We start from the raw sequence: 18,844 nt of genomic DNA, 5'->3' as shown, positions 1-18,844 counted from the left end.
GTTTTATCAATCTTGTTATTTATTGCTGTATTAATAAAATGTATGTCATGTTTCTAGAAGCTGTGGTACATTATGGTTCAGTGAACATATTAGCATAAACAGCGGTGTAAAATGTTCTCGTATAAACAATATCTTAGGTCTATAACATGTCTCATCGTCTCAGGATATAGTTAACAGGTAGGTGACTAAAACTCAATTGCAGAGAAAAGAATTTATTCATATATATTTTGTAATGGTTGTTCTTGTGAACAGTACGTGGCTCTGTATTTATTAATTGATTTTAGCCCCGTTCAGTGTTGATTCTCAAATTTGGGTATAATAACATTCCATGGTCCTTTATGTAGTTTATTATATAAACCATGAGCCATTAATTGAGTATAACTGAAAACAAAAGAAAACACTTTTAGGCTAATGCCTACAAAACTGGTAGGATGCCATTGGCTATATCAAAGGTACAAATAAAAACATATAAAACATAATATCAAAAAGGTACAAAAATACATACTATAAGCAAATTAACGTATCTTACCACAATTTTGGGGACTTAATCCATTAGATATACATGAAGAAATCCATGACAAGTAAGTCACATTTCATGTGCTTGAATCTGAGGCTGCAGTTGTTGTGATTGTTTACATCTACCCAGTAGAGTGGGAAGTACCTCGTCCACCTTGGTGGAATGTATTTTAGTATTGTTTCAAGACTCAGATATAACTAGGTGTTCTAATGACAGTAACAATGGCTCCCCTAAATTGTGATAACAATTTAAACAATAACTATAGTATTGGGGAATGAATATGAGATTCTTTACAAACAATAAAATCTTAATATACAGGTTAGTCCATTCCATACTAAATAAAAATATACAGTACATAATGACTTAAATGCTCCCTGATGGGGACTTCCCTGTTGTACTTTCTAATAACATTACAACTGAATGAATAGGCCTTTCTAGAATTGTAGCTGTCTTGTGGCGTTTACCATTTTCATCAAGAAAAGCATCTGCTACTAACAATTTAATTTTTCTAACATGGCCAGCTTCATCTGCGTTTGTTTCTAATACCCGGCCTAACATCCACTTGTTGCGAGGTAGATTATAGTCTTTGATTAAAACTATATCATCAATTTCTACATTCCTTTGAGGCTTTAACCACTTTTGGCGTATTTGTAACGATTGTAAGTATTCTCTTTGCCACCTTTTCCACAACTGATTAAGAAGACATTGTACACGCCTCCATTTTTTCTTTGAAAACATGTCCTCTTTTACAAAATTACCTGGAGGAGGTAAGACTACCTTAGACTTCAATGTCAGAAAATGATTAGGTGTCAAAGGTTCTACATTTAAAGGATCATTCAAGTTATCTGTGGATAATGGTCGCCCGTTTACAATATTTTCTGCCTCAGTCATGAATGTTCTCAAAGATTCATCGTCTAAAATTTTACTATTGTTAGATAGCAATACATTCAAAATATTTCTAACAGATCTTATTTGTCTCTCCCAAACACCACCCATATGACTTGCATGAGGTGGGTTCATTTTGAATGTTATAAAATCACATTGGTCCTTTAATAATTCATTTTTAATATTTTCAACCTTCATTTCTCGGAGGCACTTTGCAAACTCTTGTCTTGCACCAATAAAGTTGCTACCTTGATCTGAACGCAATTGTGCGCAATGGCCTCTTCTACAAACAAATCTCCTATAAGCATTTAAGAAAGAGTCTGTACTGAGAGAATGGGCAGTTTCAATGTGTATTGCCCTAGTTTACATACATGTAAATAATACACCATACCTTTTGAGCTCTTTTCTACCTTCCTTAATTATAAATGGACCAAAATAATCAACTGCACTGTAAGTGAATGGAGAAGACATTTCTACCCTATCCTTTGGTAAATCGGCCATCTTCTGTGTAAGAGTATCATGTCTAATTTTTCTACAAGTTACACATTTTGATATATGTTTTGCTACTAAGGATGATCCACTTATAATCCAGTAACCACTAGATCTAATTTCATTTAAAGTTAAATTTCTACCTTGATGGTGTACTTTATTATGATAGTGACAGATTATCAATTCAGTAATATGACTATTCTTTGGCAAAATCACAGGATATTTTACATGGACATCAAAATTACTTCTGTTTAATCTACCACCCACTCTTATTAAGCCATCACTACCAATAAATGGATCAAGCTTGTACAAATTGCTAGATTTCCTTAAACATTTATCAAATTTGTTATTGCTTATAATTAACAACTGATATTCATATTGAAAAGCTTCTCTTTGGACTAATTTTATAATGGTAATTTCTGCCTTAATTAGCTCTTCTACAGACACATGAACATACTCAGTATATAATGATTTCTGTTTCAATTTATCAATAAACCTATTACATAAAGCTAATGACCTTCTGGCACGTGTCCAATCTGAGAAGTAATTAAGTCTGGTAAGTATGGTAGCATAATTATTATCATCAGTGTTAATTGCCAGTGACACTTTCTTTAATTCTGGATCTTCATCTGTAACTTCAAATGAACATAAAGTTTCATTATCAGTATTATCATGTTTTAAGAATTCAGGTCCATGCCACCACATATAGTTACTAGTCAGATCATGAACAGACATGCCTCTTGAACATAAATCAGCAGGATTATCACTTGAGGAAACATATCTCCATTGTTCAGGCAAGGTGTGATTTCTGATTTGCGCAACTCTGTTTGCAACAAAAACCTTAAACTGTTTACATTGATTAGCTATGTATCCAAGAACAATTGTACTATCTACCCAAAATACTTCTTTACTAATATTGACCTTCAACTCCTTTTTTAAGAAATAACTCACTTTCACTGATGCTAATGCAGCAGTGAGTTCTAACCTAGGTATTGTAAAAGTTTTCAAGGGAGACACTCTTGATTTAGCCATAACTAACCTAGTATGTACTTGTCCATTTGCATCTGTCATTCTTAAGTATGAGCATTGACCATAACCCTTCTCACTAGCATCAGAAAAATGATGCAATTCATAGTCTATGACATTCATGTTGGCTGGTTTATAACATCTCTCAACTTTAATATCTTTCAATTTGGGTAATTGACTTAACCAGTTTTCCCATTCAGTAATTACAGTTTCAGGAATAGGATCATCCCAGCCAAGGTCTTGTTTACATAGGGTTTGCAAAACTTTCTTACCTGTAAGAATGAATGGTGATATCATGCCTAGAGGATCAAAAATAGAGCTAACTATGGATAAAACATTCCTTCTAGTACTAGGCCTTTGAATGGGTTTGACATTAAAATTAAATGTATCTGTTTCAGTACACCATTCCATACCTAATGTTCGTTCCACTGGCAATTTATCTTTCGTTAAATCAAGATTCTTAACTGATTGAGCAACTTCATCAGGACACATAGCCTTTAAAACTTCAGCATTATTGGCAACAAATTTGTGCAAATGGAAACCACCCCTTTTACATATCATCTGACTGTCTTTGGCTAAGTTTATGGCTTCCTCCACTGTGGCTACAGACTTTAAGCCATCATCTACATAAAAGTCTTCTTTAATGAACTCTGCTGCCTTTTCAGTAGTTTTATCCTTAAATCTATCAGCAGCAGCTTTCAAAGCATAGTTTGCAACAGATGGAGAGCTTCTAGCACCAAATAGATGAACAGTCATCCTATATTGAACAATGTCGCCATCTAAATTATGGTTATCAAACCACAGAAATCGTAAAAGATTCCTGTGTTCTTCATTTACTAAAACTTGGTGATACATTGCTTCTACATCACAAGTAAATGCAACAGAATGATTTCTAAATCTACACAAAATACCAGCTAGACTATTTGACAAATCTGGTCCCTGAAGTAAACAATCATTCAAACTTACATTTTTATACATAAAAGAGCAATCGAATACTACTCTGATTTTGTCAGTCTTTCTGGGATGGTAAACCCCATGATGTGGCACAAACCAAACCTTTCCATTAGTTAGGCATGTTTCATTCAAAGGAACCCTTTCAGCATAACCCTTATCAATCATATTCTTCATGAAATTTATGTAATCATTTTTCATGCTTACATTCTTCTGAAGCTTTTGTTTTAAGTTGGATAGTCTTTTCTGGACTACTAACTTATTATCTGGAAACTGAATACCACCTCCTTTGAGTGGCAATGGAATTTTAAACTGTTTACCATCAATAATCTTAATACCATTACTAACAATTTCAATAAACTGTCTTTCTTCTACTGACAAAGCTACCTCATCGTCACTAACATTACTTATGAAATCAGATTCAAACATCTCTCTGACATGATGAGGCTCATACACTTCTTTTACTTTGGTTGGTACTGTAAAAATGTTATTTGATATCATGGAATTTATTTCAATTTCTTCAACTACTGTTCTATTAACAACAACATCACTTTCTAAATTATTCTCATTGACATTTACATTACCAATAATTCCCCATCCAAGAGCTGTTCTCTGACCATAGGGCTCATTTCCAGACCCAGGAATGATTTCTAAAGGTTTGACAGCTTTTATACAGTTTATGCCTATCAATAGACCTATCTCAATGTCAGGATTATACTCTACTAGCCTTCCAGCAATTTTCTTAAGATGAGGCCATCTTAAAGCTGAACATTTTTTAGGGATTTGTGCTCTTCTTGCAGGAATAGTTTTTCTAGAGTAGACACATGGTAAATTTACAGTACTATTTTCATTTATGCCCTTCACTGATAAACCAAATACTTTAGTACTTGTTATAGCCTCTTCACCCAGCATAGTCGCTATCTTGATGACAGAATTTTGGCCATTGACATTCATATACCTTAGGACACTTTCTTTGATAAAACAAGCATCTGTCTGATCATCCAATACTGCATATACCATGACCTTATTATTTGTATTCCTATGGCTTAACCAAACAGGTACAATCATTGAGTGAACATCAGCTGAAAAATATCTGTTAACATTAATTCTATTAGCTACAGCTACAGCCTGTTCTTGTTGGGTATCACCAGAACTTGGTTTTTTATTCAAGTTTTCATCGTGGAGAATTGTTGGGTGCCATCTCTTGCATTTAATACATTTCCTTGGTCTTTTACAATACCTTGAATAATGACCAATCTTGAAACAACCCCTACACATCCTTTTATCTGTCAAATATTGGTTTCTTTGAGCAAGATCAAGTTTTAAGAATTCTGGGCATTTTTCCATATCATGGTTTTGTCTACAGTAATAGCATGTAAATCCTACATTCATTTTACTCTCGGTTTGTTTTTCATTTTTAGATTTATTTTCATCAGATGCAGCATTTGTAACATTATTAACTTCATTAAATTTAGTAGCAAATGATGTACGCCTTGCAACCTTACTTTGTGGTTGTTTTTCTTTAGGTGTAAATACTGTATCTCTCCTATTAAGTGCACTGTAAGATGATGTTGGATTACATGCCTTATTGGCTTCATCACTTATGAACCTTGTAAACTCTTCAAAAGATGGATATTCCTCTTCATCAATTGTGATTCTTTTAGTTACTATACAATTCCATCTCTCTGCAATTTGGGCAGGCAACTTCTGTAACATAAGTTTGTTTTCTTTAGGATCGTTAAGAATTGCTAAGTACTTTATGATTCCCATGGCTGTTTTACAGTGTTCTAAGAAATCAGAAAATTTCCTCAAACCTGGACCATCATTAATTGTAATCTTAGGCCAACCTTCAAGCTTGCTTCTAAAGGCATCAGCAACAATAAATTTATTTCCAAACCTATCATGAAGTATCTTCCAAGCTTTGTCGTAAGCCTCTTGGGTCCCAAAAGAAATAAGATTATCAATGGCAGTTTTAGCTTGACCATCCGTATATTTACCTAAGTAGTACAATCTTTCAGCAGCATCATCTGTTTTATATTCAATTAATGTAATAAATGATGCTTTCCATTGAGGGTACTTCAGCAAATCTCCAGAAAATACCTCTGGTTCTTTAGCGGGTAAATTGTCTTTACGTTGCCTTGCAGCAAACAAGTTAGCTAGTTTCTCTAAGTTTTGATTTTGAAGATCAGCAAAACCTTTTAAAATATCCCATTGATAAACTTGACTGGACTGTATGTTATCATTATTGATAATGTTAGGTTGTTCATGAAAATCTGTCAGGGGATCATGAGCGTGTAGCCTTGGTCTATTAACATCAGGTTGTGTATTGCAAGTGACGGCATTTTTGGGATCTACTATTAGCCTAGGTTCACCTACTACCTCATGGGATGCCTCATCTATAGTACTACAACCTAGCCTAGGCTCATTTGGTATTTTGAAATCTGAGTTCAGGTTTGTTTCTTGGCCTAGCCTAAGTTTACTTGGCTGTGAGCGTCCTATGGGCTGGTAATTATAATTATGGTCTAGCCTTGGTTTCCCTGGTTGTATGAAATCCGTTGGAAATCTAAACACCTGAGCATTTGGATTTAGATCAGTTGTTACCTTTATTTCTGCCTTCCTTTTGTCTAAATCTTTGTCTATACTATCTAAACCTCCAGCAAAGGAAAGGGACTTTTGTACACTGGAACCTGACAATGAATAATTTACAACTCTACTATCTTCAAGATATCTGTGCAAGAGACCTTCAGTGGGTTGCTTATTTTCACCTAACGGAAAACTCAAGCATGACTGTGGATCAGTTTCATTTTCTTCCTCTAAAATTTTATTAACTGCACATATCTCAGCATTAGTGGCTTCAATTTCTTTGTCAATTTCTAATTTCTTTAAATCTGCTCTAGCCTTCTCCATTATGTCATGGTACTTTCTTTCTGTGCCTAACCTAGCCAGTTTTGTGCTTAGTTCTATTCTCTTAGTACTAGAAACACGTGAAGATTTACTTCCACTTGTATGACGCGACCTACTAGATGAAGACTTTGACCTTTGAGAGACATTTGACATTTTATCTTCTTGTTCATGTTTCATTTTTTCTTTTAATATTGTTAACCTAGTGTGACTTTCAAAGCATATTTCCTGGTAATTATACTCTAAACTCCGTACAATATCACCCTCTGGTATTTCTGATTCTTTCACTTTGGAGAGAGTTAAGTCAATATTCTTTAATTCTATTTGAAGCCTATTTGCAACATCCTGTAGTAGGCCTACATTACAATCATTTTTAAAAAGTGCCAAATCTGCTTCCTTATTTATCTTGCCTAACAATCTCTTTTGTTTTTTGAATTCATCAACCAGAAGATCAAAATTATACATCTTACCTTTTTCTGATTGCAATCTCACTCGTTTACCCATACTAGGTGATATAGGCCTAGGCCTAGGTTTCAATGAATGCAAGTCTTGCTCTTCATCTTGGCCTAAATGTTGATCTTCATGTTTCTCTTGTTCATTAAGCTCCATTTTGTCTTGATTCGTAGATTTTCCACATTTCCTTGGTTAGGTTTGGCTCCTATTCTTGGGTTCATCAATCCTTAACCCAATTGTGTTATCTTGTTCTTGTGAACAGTACGTGGCTCTGTATTTATTAATTGATTTTAGCCCCGTTCAGTGTTGATTCTCAAATTTGGGTATAATAACATTCCATGGTCCTTTATGTAGTTTATTATATAAACCATGAGCCATTAATTGAGTATAACTGAAAACAAAAGAAAACACTTTTAGGCTAATGCCTACAAAACTGGTAGGATGCCATTGGCTATATCAAAGGTACAAATAAAAACATATAAAACATAATATCAAAAAGGTACAAAAATACATACTATAAGCAAATTAACGTATCTTACCACAATTTTGGGGACTTAATCCATTAGATATACATGAAGAAATCCATGACAAGTAAGTCACATTTCATGTGCTTGAATCTGAGGCTGCAGTTGTTGTGATTGTTTACATCTACCCAGTAGAGTGGGAAGTACCTCGTCCACCTTGGTGGAATGTATTTTAGTATTGTTTCAAGACTCAGATATAACTAGGTGTTCTAATGACAGTAACAATGGCTCCCCTAAATTGTGATAACAATTTAAACAATAACTATAGTATTGGGGAATGAATATGAGATTCTTTACAAACAATAAAATCTTAATATACAGGTTAGTCCATTCCATACTAAATAAAAATATACAGTACATAATGACTTAAATGCTCCCTGATGGGGACTTCCCTGTTGTACTTTCTAATAACATTACAACTGAATGAATAGGCCTTTCTAGAATTGTAGCTGTCTTGTGGCGTTTACCATTTTCATCAAGAAAAGCATCTGCTACTAACAATTTAATTTTTCTAACATGGCCAGCTTCATCTGCGTTTGTTTCTAATACCCGGCCTAACATCCACTTGTTGCGAGGTAGATTATAGTCTTTGATTAAAACTATATCATCAATTTCTACATTCCTTTGAGGCTTTAACCACTTTTGGCGTATTTGTAACGATTGTAAGTATTCTCTTTGCCACCTTTTCCACAACTGATTAAGAAGACATTGTACACGCCTCCATTTTTTCTTTGAAAACATGTCCTCTTTTACAAAATTACCTGGAGGAGGTAAGACTACCTTAGACTTCAATGTCAGAAAATGATTAGGTGTCAAAGGTTCTACATTTAAAGGATCATTCAAGTTATCTGTGGATAATGGTCGCCCGTTTACAATATTTTCTGCCTCAGTCATGAATGTTCTCAAAGATTCATCGTCTAAAATTTTACTATTGTTAGATAGCAATACATTCAAAATATTTCTAACAGATCTTATTTGTCTCTCCCAAACACCACCCATATGACTTGCATGAGGTGGGTTCATTTTGAATGTTATAAAATCACATTGGTCCTTTAATAATTCATTTTTAATATTTTCAACCTTCATTTCTCGGAGGCACTTTGCAAACTCTTGTCTTGCACCAATAAAGTTGCTACCTTGATCTGAACGCAATTGTGCGCAATGGCCTCTTCTACAAACAAATCTCCTATAAGCATTTAAGAAAGAGTCTGTACTGAGAGAATGGGCAGTTTCAATGTGTATTGCCCTAGTTTACATACATGTAAATAATACACCATACCTTTTGAGCTCTTTTCTACCTTCCTTAATTATAAATGGACCAAAATAATCAACTGCACTGTAAGTGAATGGAGAAGACATTTCTACCCTATCCTTTGGTAAATCGGCCATCTTCTGTGTAAGAGTATCATGTCTAATTTTTCTACAAGTTACACATTTTGATATATGTTTTGCTACTAAGGATGATCCACTTATAATCCAGTAACCACTAGATCTAATTTCATTTAAAGTTAAATTTCTACCTTGATGGTGTACTTTATTATGATAGTGACAGATTATCAATTCAGTAATATGACTATTCTTTGGCAAAATCACAGGATATTTTACATGGACATCAAAATTACTTCTGTTTAATCTACCACCCACTCTTATTAAGCCATCACTACCAATAAATGGATCAAGCTTGTACAAATTGCTAGATTTCCTTAAACATTTATCAAATTTGTTATTGCTTATAATTAACAACTGATATTCATATTGAAAAGCTTCTCTTTGGACTAATTTTATAATGGTAATTTCTGCCTTAATTAGCTCTTCTACAGACACATGAACATACTCAGTATATAATGATTTCTGTTTCAATTTATCAATAAACCTATTACATAAAGCTAATGACCTTCTGGCACGTGTCCAATCTGAGAAGTAATTAAGTCTGGTAAGTATGGTAGCATAATTATTATCATCAGTGTTAATTGCCAGTGACACTTTCTTTAATTCTGGATCTTCATCTGTAACTTCAAATGAACATAAAGTTTCATTATCAGTATTATCATGTTTTAAGAATTCAGGTCCATGCCACCACATATAGTTACTAGTCAGATCATGAACAGACATGCCTCTTGAACATAAATCAGCAGGATTATCACTTGAGGAAACATATCTCCATTGTTCAGGCAAGGTGTGATTTCTGATTTGCGCAACTCTGTTTGCAACAAAAACCTTAAACTGTTTACATTGATTAGCTATGTATCCAAGAACAATTGTACTATCTACCCAAAATACTTCTTTACTAATATTGACCTTCAACTCCTTTTTTAAGAAATAACTCACTTTCACTGATGCTAATGCAGCAGTGAGTTCTAACCTAGGTATTGTAAAAGTTTTCAAGGGAGACACTCTTGATTTAGCCATAACTAACCTAGTATGTACTTGTCCATTTGCATCTGTCATTCTTAAGTATGAGCATTGACCATAACCCTTCTCACTAGCATCAGAAAAATGATGCAATTCATAGTCTATGACATTCATGTTGGCTGGTTTATAACATCTCTCAACTTTAATATCTTTCAATTTGGGTAATTGACTTAACCAGTTTTCCCATTCAGTAATTACAGTTTCAGGAATAGGATCATCCCAGCCAAGGTCTTGTTTACATAGGGTTTGCAAAACTTTCTTACCTGTAAGAATGAATGGTGATATCATGCCTAGAGGATCAAAAATAGAGCTAACTATGGATAAAACATTCCTTCTAGTACTAGGCCTTTGAATGGGTTTGACATTAAAATTAAATGTATCTGTTTCAGTACACCATTCCATACCTAATGTTCGTTCCACTGGCAATTTATCTTTCGTTAAATCAAGATTCTTAACTGATTGAGCAACTTCATCAGGACACATAGCCTTTAAAACTTCAGCATTATTGGCAACAAATTTGTGCAAATGGAAACCACCCCTTTTACATATCATCTGACTGTCTTTGGCTAAGTTTATGGCTTCCTCCACTGTGGCTACAGACTTTAAGCCATCATCTACATAAAAGTCTTCTTTAATGAACTCTGCTGCCTTTTCAGTAGTTTTATCCTTAAATCTATCAGCAGCAGCTTTCAAAGCATAGTTTGCAACAGATGGAGAGCTTCTAGCACCAAATAGATGAACAGTCATCCTATATTGAACAATGTCGCCATCTAAATTATGGTTATCAAACCACAGAAATCGTAAAAGATTCCTGTGTTCTTCATTTACTAAAACTTGGTGATACATTGCTTCTACATCACAAGTAAATGCAACAGAATGATTTCTAAATCTACACAAAATACCAGCTAGACTATTTGACAAATCTGGTCCCTGAAGTAAACAATCATTCAAACTTACATTTTTATACATAAAAGAGCAATCGAATACTACTCTGATTTTGTCAGTCTTTCTGGGATGGTAAACCCCATGATGTGGCACAAACCAAACCTTTCCATTAGTTAGGCATGTTTCATTCAAAGGAACCCTTTCAGCATAACCCTTATCAATCATATTCTTCATGAAATTTATGTAATCATTTTTCATGCTTACATTCTTCTGAAGCTTTTGTTTTAAGTTGGATAGTCTTTTCTGGACTACTAACTTATTATCTGGAAACTGAATACCACCTCCTTTGAGTGGCAATGGAATTTTAAACTGTTTACCATCAATAATCTTAATACCATTACTAACAATTTCAATAAACTGTCTTTCTTCTACTGACAAAGCTACCTCATCGTCACTAACATTACTTATGAAATCAGATTCAAACATCTCTCTGACATGATGAGGCTCATACACTTCTTTTACTTTGGTTGGTACTGTAAAAATGTTATTTGATATCATGGAATTTATTTCAATTTCTTCAACTACTGTTCTATTAACAACAACATCACTTTCTAAATTATTCTCATTGACATTTACATTACCAATAATTCCCCATCCAAGAGCTGTTCTCTGACCATAGGGCTCATTTCCAGACCCAGGAATGATTTCTAAAGGTTTGACAGCTTTTATACAGTTTATGCCTATCAATAGACCTATCTCAATGTCAGGATTATACTCTACTAGCCTTCCAGCAATTTTCTTAAGATGAGGCCATCTTAAAGCTGAACATTTTTTAGGGATTTGTGCTCTTCTTGCAGGAATAGTTTTTCTAGAGTAGACACATGGTAAATTTACAGTACTATTTTCATTTATGCCCTTCACTGATAAACCAAATACTTTAGTACTTGTTATAGCCTCTTCACCCAGCATAGTCGCTATCTTGATGACAGAATTTTGGCCATTGACATTCATATACCTTAGGACACTTTCTTTGATAAAACAAGCATCTGTCTGATCATCCAATACTGCATATACCATGACCTTATTATTTGTATTCCTATGGCTTAACCAAACAGGTACAATCATTGAGTGAACATCAGCTGAAAAATATCTGTTAACATTAATTCTATTAGCTACAGCTACAGCCTGTTCTTGTTGGGTATCACCAGAACTTGGTTTTTTATTCAAGTTTTCATCGTGGAGAATTGTTGGGTGCCATCTCTTGCATTTAATACATTTCCTTGGTCTTTTACAATACCTTGAATAATGACCAATCTTGAAACAACCCCTACACATCCTTTTATCTGTCAAATATTGGTTTCTTTGAGCAAGATCAAGTTTTAAGAATTCTGGGCATTTTTCCATATCATGGTTTTGTCTACAGTAATAGCATGTAAATCCTACATTCATTTTACTCTCGGTTTGTTTTTCATTTTTAGATTTATTTTCATCAGATGCAGCATTTGTAACATTATTAACTTCATTAAATTTAGTAGCAAATGATGTACGCCTTGCAACCTTACTTTGTGGTTGTTTTTCTTTAGGTGTAAATACTGTATCTCTCCTATTAAGTGCACTGTAAGATGATGTTGGATTACATGCCTTATTGGCTTCATCACTTATGAACCTTGTAAACTCTTCAAAAGATGGATATTCCTCTTCATCAATTGTGATTCTTTTAGTTACTATACAATTCCATCTCTCTGCAATTTGGGCAGGCAACTTCTGTAACATAAGTTTGTTTTCTTTAGGATCGTTAAGAATTGCTAAGTACTTTATGATTCCCATGGCTGTTTTACAGTGTTCTAAGAAATCAGAAAATTTCCTCAAACCTGGACCATCATTAATTGTAATCTTAGGCCAACCTTCAAGCTTGCTTCTAAAGGCATCAGCAACAATAAATTTATTTCCAAACCTATCATGAAGTATCTTCCAAGCTTTGTCGTAAGCCTCTTGGGTCCCAAAAGAAATAAGATTATCAATGGCAGTTTTAGCTTGACCATCCGTATATTTACCTAAGTAGTACAATCTTTCAGCAGCATCATCTGTTTTATATTCAATTAATGTAATAAATGATGCTTTCCATTGAGGGTACTTCAGCAAATCTCCAGAAAATACCTCTGGTTCTTTAGCGGGTAAATTGTCTTTACGTTGCCTTGCAGCAAACAAGTTAGCTAGTTTCTCTAAGTTTTGATTTTGAAGATCAGCAAAACCTTTTAAAATATCCCATTGATAAACTTGACTGGACTGTATGTTATCATTATTGATAATGTTAGGTTGTTCATGAAAATCTGTCAGGGGATCATGAGCGTGTAGCCTTGGTCTATTAACATCAGGTTGTGTATTGCAAGTGACGGCATTTTTGGGATCTACTATTAGCCTAGGTTCACCTACTACCTCATGGGATGCCTCATCTATAGTACTACAACCTAGCCTAGGCTCATTTGGTATTTTGAAATCTGAGTTCAGGTTTGTTTCTTGGCCTAGCCTAAGTTTACTTGGCTGTGAGCGTCCTATGGGCTGGTAATTATAATTATGGTCTAGCCTTGGTTTCCCTGGTTGTATGAAATCCGTTGGAAATCTAAACACCTGAGCATTTGGATTTAGATCAGTTGTTACCTTTATTTCTGCCTTCCTTTTGTCTAAATCTTTGTCTATACTATCTAAACCTCCAGCAAAGGAAAGGGACTTTTGTACACTGGAACCTGACAATGAATAATTTACAACTCTACTATCTTCAAGATATCTGTGCAAGAGACCTTCAGTGGGTTGCTTATTTTCACCTAACGGAAAACTCAAGCATGACTGTGGATCAGTTTCATTTTCTTCCTCTAAAATTTTATTAACTGCACATATCTCAGCATTAGTGGCTTCAATTTCTTTGTCAATTTCTAATTTCTTTAAATCTGCTCTAGCCTTCTCCATTATGTCATGGTACTTTCTTTCTGTGCCTAACCTAGCCAGTTTTGTGCTTAGTTCTATTCTCTTAGTACTAGAAACACGTGAAGATTTACTTCCACTTGTATGACGCGACCTACTAGATGAAGACTTTGACCTTTGAGAGACATTTGACATTTTATCTTCTTGTTCATGTTTCATTTTTTCTTTTAATATTGTTAACCTAGTGTGACTTTCAAAGCATATTTCCTGGTAATTATACTCTAAACTCCGTACAATATCACCCTCTGGTATTTCTGATTCTTTCACTTTGGAGAGAGTTAAGTCAATATTCTTTAATTCTATTTGAAGCCTATTTGCAACATCCTGTAGTAGGCCTACATTACAATCATTTTTAAAAAGTGCCAAATCTGCTTCCTTATTTATCTTGCCTAACAATCTCTTTTGTTTTTTGAATTCATCAACCAGAAGATCAAAATTATACATCTTACCTTTTTCTGATTGCAATCTCACTCGTTTACCCATACTAGGTGATATAGGCCTAGGCCTAGGTTTCAATGAATGCAAGTCTTGCTCTTCATCTTGGCCTAAATGTTGATCTTCATGTTTCTCTTGTTCATTAAGCTCCATTTTGTCTTGATTCGTAGATTTTCCACATTTCCTTGGTTAGGTTTGGCTCCTATTCTTGGGTTCATCAATCCTTAACCCAATTGTGTTATCTTGTTCTTGTGAACAGTACGTGGCTCTGTATTTATTAATTGATTTTAGCCCCGTTCAGTGTTGATTCTCAAATTTGGGTATAATAACATTCCATGGTCCTTTATGTAGTTTATTATATAAACCATGAGCCATTAATTGAGTATAACTGAAAACAAAAGAAAACACTTTTAGGCTAATGCCTACAAAACTGGTAGGATGCCATTGGCTATATCAAAGGTACAAATAAAAACATATAAAACATAATATCAAAAAGGTACAAAAATACATACTATAAGCAAATTAACGTATCTTACCACAATTTTGGGGACTTAATCCATTAGATATACATGAAGAAATCCATGACAAGTAAGTCACATTTCATGTGCTTGAATCTGAGGCTGCAGTTGTTGTGATTGTTTACATCTACCCAGTAGAGTGGGAAGTACCTCGTCCACCTTGGTGGAATGTATTTTAGTATTGTTTCAAGACTCAGATATAACTAGGTGTTCTAATGACAGTAACAATGGTAAATACCTGTGAGAGGTATGTTATGGATAAGTTTTCGCAGCTTTGAGAGAGGGAAGTATATGTTAGGAATTCAAGGAAAGCTACTTAGAATCATTGCATTATTATCCTGGTCTCTCTCTCTCTCTCTCTCTCTCTCTCTCTCTCTCTCTCTCTCTCTCTCTCTCTCTCTCTCTCTCTATAATCCAAACTTTCAAAACCTTATTCTTACCCTTTTTCTTTAAAAAAGTTTTTGAAGCTTCGGTAGCGTCTAATTGCAATTCCTTTGATATTCTAGCATGTAAATATAAGGACCTTAGCTTTGTAGTTGAAATTTTTACACAATCTTGTTTACTTTTAGAATAAATGATTGATTTAGGATAGCTTTTGTCATTTTTTACTGCAAATGAATTGCAAAGTAATCAACCAAATCTTCCTCATTTTTCTCCGCTTCCTGTATCTCAGTACACACTTGCAATTTCATGAATTGATATTTCTAATATGATTCATACTACAAATTATCGTAAATGTAGAACGAGATAGTTTATTTGAAAGTGAAGCTTACACGTTATCTGCTTCTTTCATTTTCTAAGATATGAGATAATTGGGAAGGAAGTTGTTGGTGAAAATGATTTTCATGGTTCATTGTTAACTTGAAAGGCAGCTCACGCATTCACAAAATGTCGAGAGAAAGGGTCACGTCAGTTGGTATAAAGAGATTACTGTGTTATTGGTCTTAATATATTTAATTTTCTTTATTAAATTATAGGGTAATCTCCTTAAATTTGTATTACTTTCCTGATTTGGAGGAAAGTTTCCTAAAAAGGAATGAGTATACAAATGTTGAACGAAAGATTAAAGTGATGAACCGATGAATGTAATTTTCATAAGACAGAAAGCGAACCTTTTTATATGCTAGGGTATTCACATCATTATTCGATTTACATCCATGAATCTAACATGTGGAGTCTGACCCAAGGACAAATCCTGTAGGTTTTGAAGAAAATATATCGAAGTACAACTACGCAGAAGAATTAAGATCAAATAAAGACTGCTCGACTTGGCGAAGGCATGCTTTCTACTGAGTGCCTATCAAGAACTAGAGGGCCACTCAGTAGAGAGCATTCCTTCGTCACGCAAAGCAGTATTCTTTTGCTCTAACTCTATTGCGTACTTGTACTTCGATGTATTTTTTTCAAAATGTAATGGATTTGTCCTTGGGTCATATCCCACAAGTCTGTATTTTTTGCGTAATGTTGTTCACAATCAAAAAATAAACGATAACAATATTTGCCAATTACTTAACATTGCGATTACTTTTAAAGTACCAATGGACACTTGTACTTTGATGCACTTTATCCAAACTGTTACAGATTCATTTTGGGTCACACCCAATATGAATACCAATTTTGGTCAAAATCGGCACTGTAGTTTTTGTGAAAGTTGCTCACAAACAAATAAATGAACTAAATAGATAAGGATGTCTATATACCTTTCGTAAAATCGCAGTGAATCAGGGATTGATGATTAATACCACTTCAACTGTTTTTAAAGAATACAGATGCAGATGTCCTACTTAGCGGCTAGATGAACTTACAATAGCACCCAATGGTCGTCTGATAAGTCCTCATAACCGCCCCAGCCTTTCTTATCCTTTTTATGGGGAGAAAATATCATAGGAAATGGTTAAGAGAGATGAGTGGGGTTCCAGGGAAATCTTTCCAGCAGAGAGAGAGAGAGAGAGAGAGAGAGAGAGAGAGAGAGAGAGAGAGAGAGAGAGAGAGAGAGATAATACCATTACTGTAATACGTAAAATGTAAAGGATAGTATTGGGAGTTCTAAAATCTAAGAGAGAGAGAGAGAGAGAGAGAGAGAGAGAGAGAGAGAGAGAGAGAGAGAGAGAGAGAGAGAATAGCTATTACTTTAATACGGAAAATGTAAGGATTGTATTGCGAGTTCTAAAATCTCTATAAATGACCAATCAAAAATGTATTTGTTTCTAACAAGTAAATGTATTTTTGTGATAGTCCTTAACAAGCTTATCTCCTGAGACCTTACAACAAAAATAAAAGGGAACTAGAATTCAAGCATCTCTCAGTGGTAAGGAATTAATTATTGATTTGTTTACTTACCCAGTTGTCTTTCATGGTAAATTAAACTTGCTCGGAAATGCAAGACACTTCCTAAAAAATCAACAACTTCATGAAGCCCATTTGAATTACTTCAGGGATTCCCTATGTATGAGGAAAAGAAATGTACATAGAGAGAAACAGACCTATACTATAAAGACCTATAAAACAGATAAATTTACAACTGAAATATAAATTAAAATCCAGATTTGTATCCTGCTTCATAATTAGTTCACATTTTCTAAGAATTCCTAAATAAATACAACTAAGGAATTCTAAATAAGAGAACAGAAAAACGCTTGAATAATCGTACCGCTTACCATTTTACTCAAGGCCAAAGACAACAAGACACGGCAAATCCCGTCCCTCACACTTAATCCTTCTCGAAAACGCAACAATTGCTCTAAATGTTTTTGAAGAGTTGAAATATCCTTCAATGATAGTAAACGAGTGTGGGTCTGAACTTACTGAAATCGGGTGATGTTGAATTTGACCTTACAAGATTACAGAAGGTTGAAGGTCATAGTGTTACTTTAAAGCTCAAAGGTGGTTTTCTGTCTGTCATATTAACCAATTATATATCTAATCGTTCAAGACTTTTGGTCCTCTAAATTCAGTGACATTGAAAATTTGAAACCCTTGAACTTTGACCTTACCAATCTTCAAAGGTATGCTTTTTCACTATTTTCATATAAAGAATTACATTTTCGGCGCCGAAAAATTAAGATTATGGTCTAGGTTTCAAATAATCGGGTAATATTTAACGGAGCTTCAGTCAAAAGTCTACAAAGATCTTTCGAGTCACCGTGACTTTGATCTTGACTCTATGCGGACCAAATATTAATCGGGTCCACGGTGTGTCAAAAAAAAAAAAAAAAAAAAAAAAAAAAAAAAAAAAAAAAAAAAAAAAAAAAAAAAAATCAAGTAAATCGGACAAGTAGTTTTTCCATATTTAGAAACAAACACAAAGAATTCTACCAAAAACAATAACCCATAACCGGTGGGGACGAGGTAATAAAACTAAGTAATCTTCTATCAAATAGTAAGAAATAGTAAAAACATTTCCGCCTATATCGGATACTATTTTTTTCCTAGTTACTCGGGTATCTTATGCAAATCAGGCCTCGTTTTTAATAAGAAGATTATTCAACTTAATCCTTCCTTAATCTACTTCAGCCCTTTCCCAGACGATGGGCCAGACAGACTTACTGAAATACTCCTATAATACTTTGGATATGATTTATTACGGCGTTGAAAATTATGTAAACAAAAAAGAAGGAATATTTACATAACAGATTCATAACGGCTACGATAAAGTGTAACAAGTTTTGTGTGCACACTGACATACCCATACACACACATATATACATACCATATACACACATTTTACATAAATATACATACACACACACACACACACACACACACATATATATATATATATATATACATATATATATATATATACATATACATATACATATACAATATATATATATGTATATATATATATATATATATACATATACATA

The 18,844-nt window shown here is 34.1% G+C and overlaps 2 protein-coding genes across 2 annotated transcripts; both read right to left on the bottom strand.

The window, feature by feature from the left end:
* Nucleotides 1-250: 250 nt before the first annotated feature.
* LOC137638402 (uncharacterized) lies at nucleotides 251-7,379 on the bottom strand. Its single transcript, XM_068370450.1, has 2 exons — nucleotides 530-7,379; nucleotides 251-381 (listed from the first exon to the last, which is right to left on the bottom strand). The coding sequence occupies exon 1, from the start codon at nucleotides 7,376-7,378 to the stop codon at nucleotides 1,766-1,768; it is 5,613 nt and encodes a 1,870-aa protein (XP_068226551.1). The 5' UTR covers nucleotide 7,379; the 3' UTR covers nucleotides 251-381; nucleotides 530-1,765.
* Nucleotides 7,380-8,989: 1,610 nt separating this feature from the next.
* LOC137638401 (uncharacterized) lies at nucleotides 8,990-15,198 on the bottom strand. Its single transcript, XM_068370449.1, has 2 exons — nucleotides 14,994-15,198; nucleotides 8,990-14,845 (listed from the first exon to the last, which is right to left on the bottom strand). Exon 2 carries the CDS (start codon nucleotides 14,608-14,610, stop codon nucleotides 8,998-9,000), a length of 5,613 nt encoding a protein of 1,870 aa, XP_068226550.1. The 5' UTR covers nucleotides 14,611-14,845; nucleotides 14,994-15,198; the 3' UTR covers nucleotides 8,990-8,997.
* Between the last annotated feature and the right edge of the window lie 3,646 nt (nucleotides 15,199-18,844).

Source organism: Palaemon carinicauda, chromosome 3 (assembly GCF_036898095.1).
Source record: "Palaemon carinicauda isolate YSFRI2023 chromosome 3, ASM3689809v2, whole genome shotgun sequence".
NCBI lineage: Eukaryota > Metazoa > Arthropoda > Malacostraca > Decapoda > Palaemonidae > Palaemon > Palaemon carinicauda.
This window is presented reverse-complemented; position numbering and strand designations above follow the sequence as displayed.

What these genes read in the sequence shown, in the direction of transcription:
- LOC137638402 (XM_068370450.1), bottom strand. Translation starts at nt 7,378, where the DNA reads ATGGAGCTTAATGAACAAGAGAAACATGAAGATCAACATTTAGGCCAA.
- LOC137638401 (XM_068370449.1), bottom strand. Translation starts at nt 14,610, where the DNA reads ATGGAGCTTAATGAACAAGAGAAACATGAAGATCAACATTTAGGCCAA.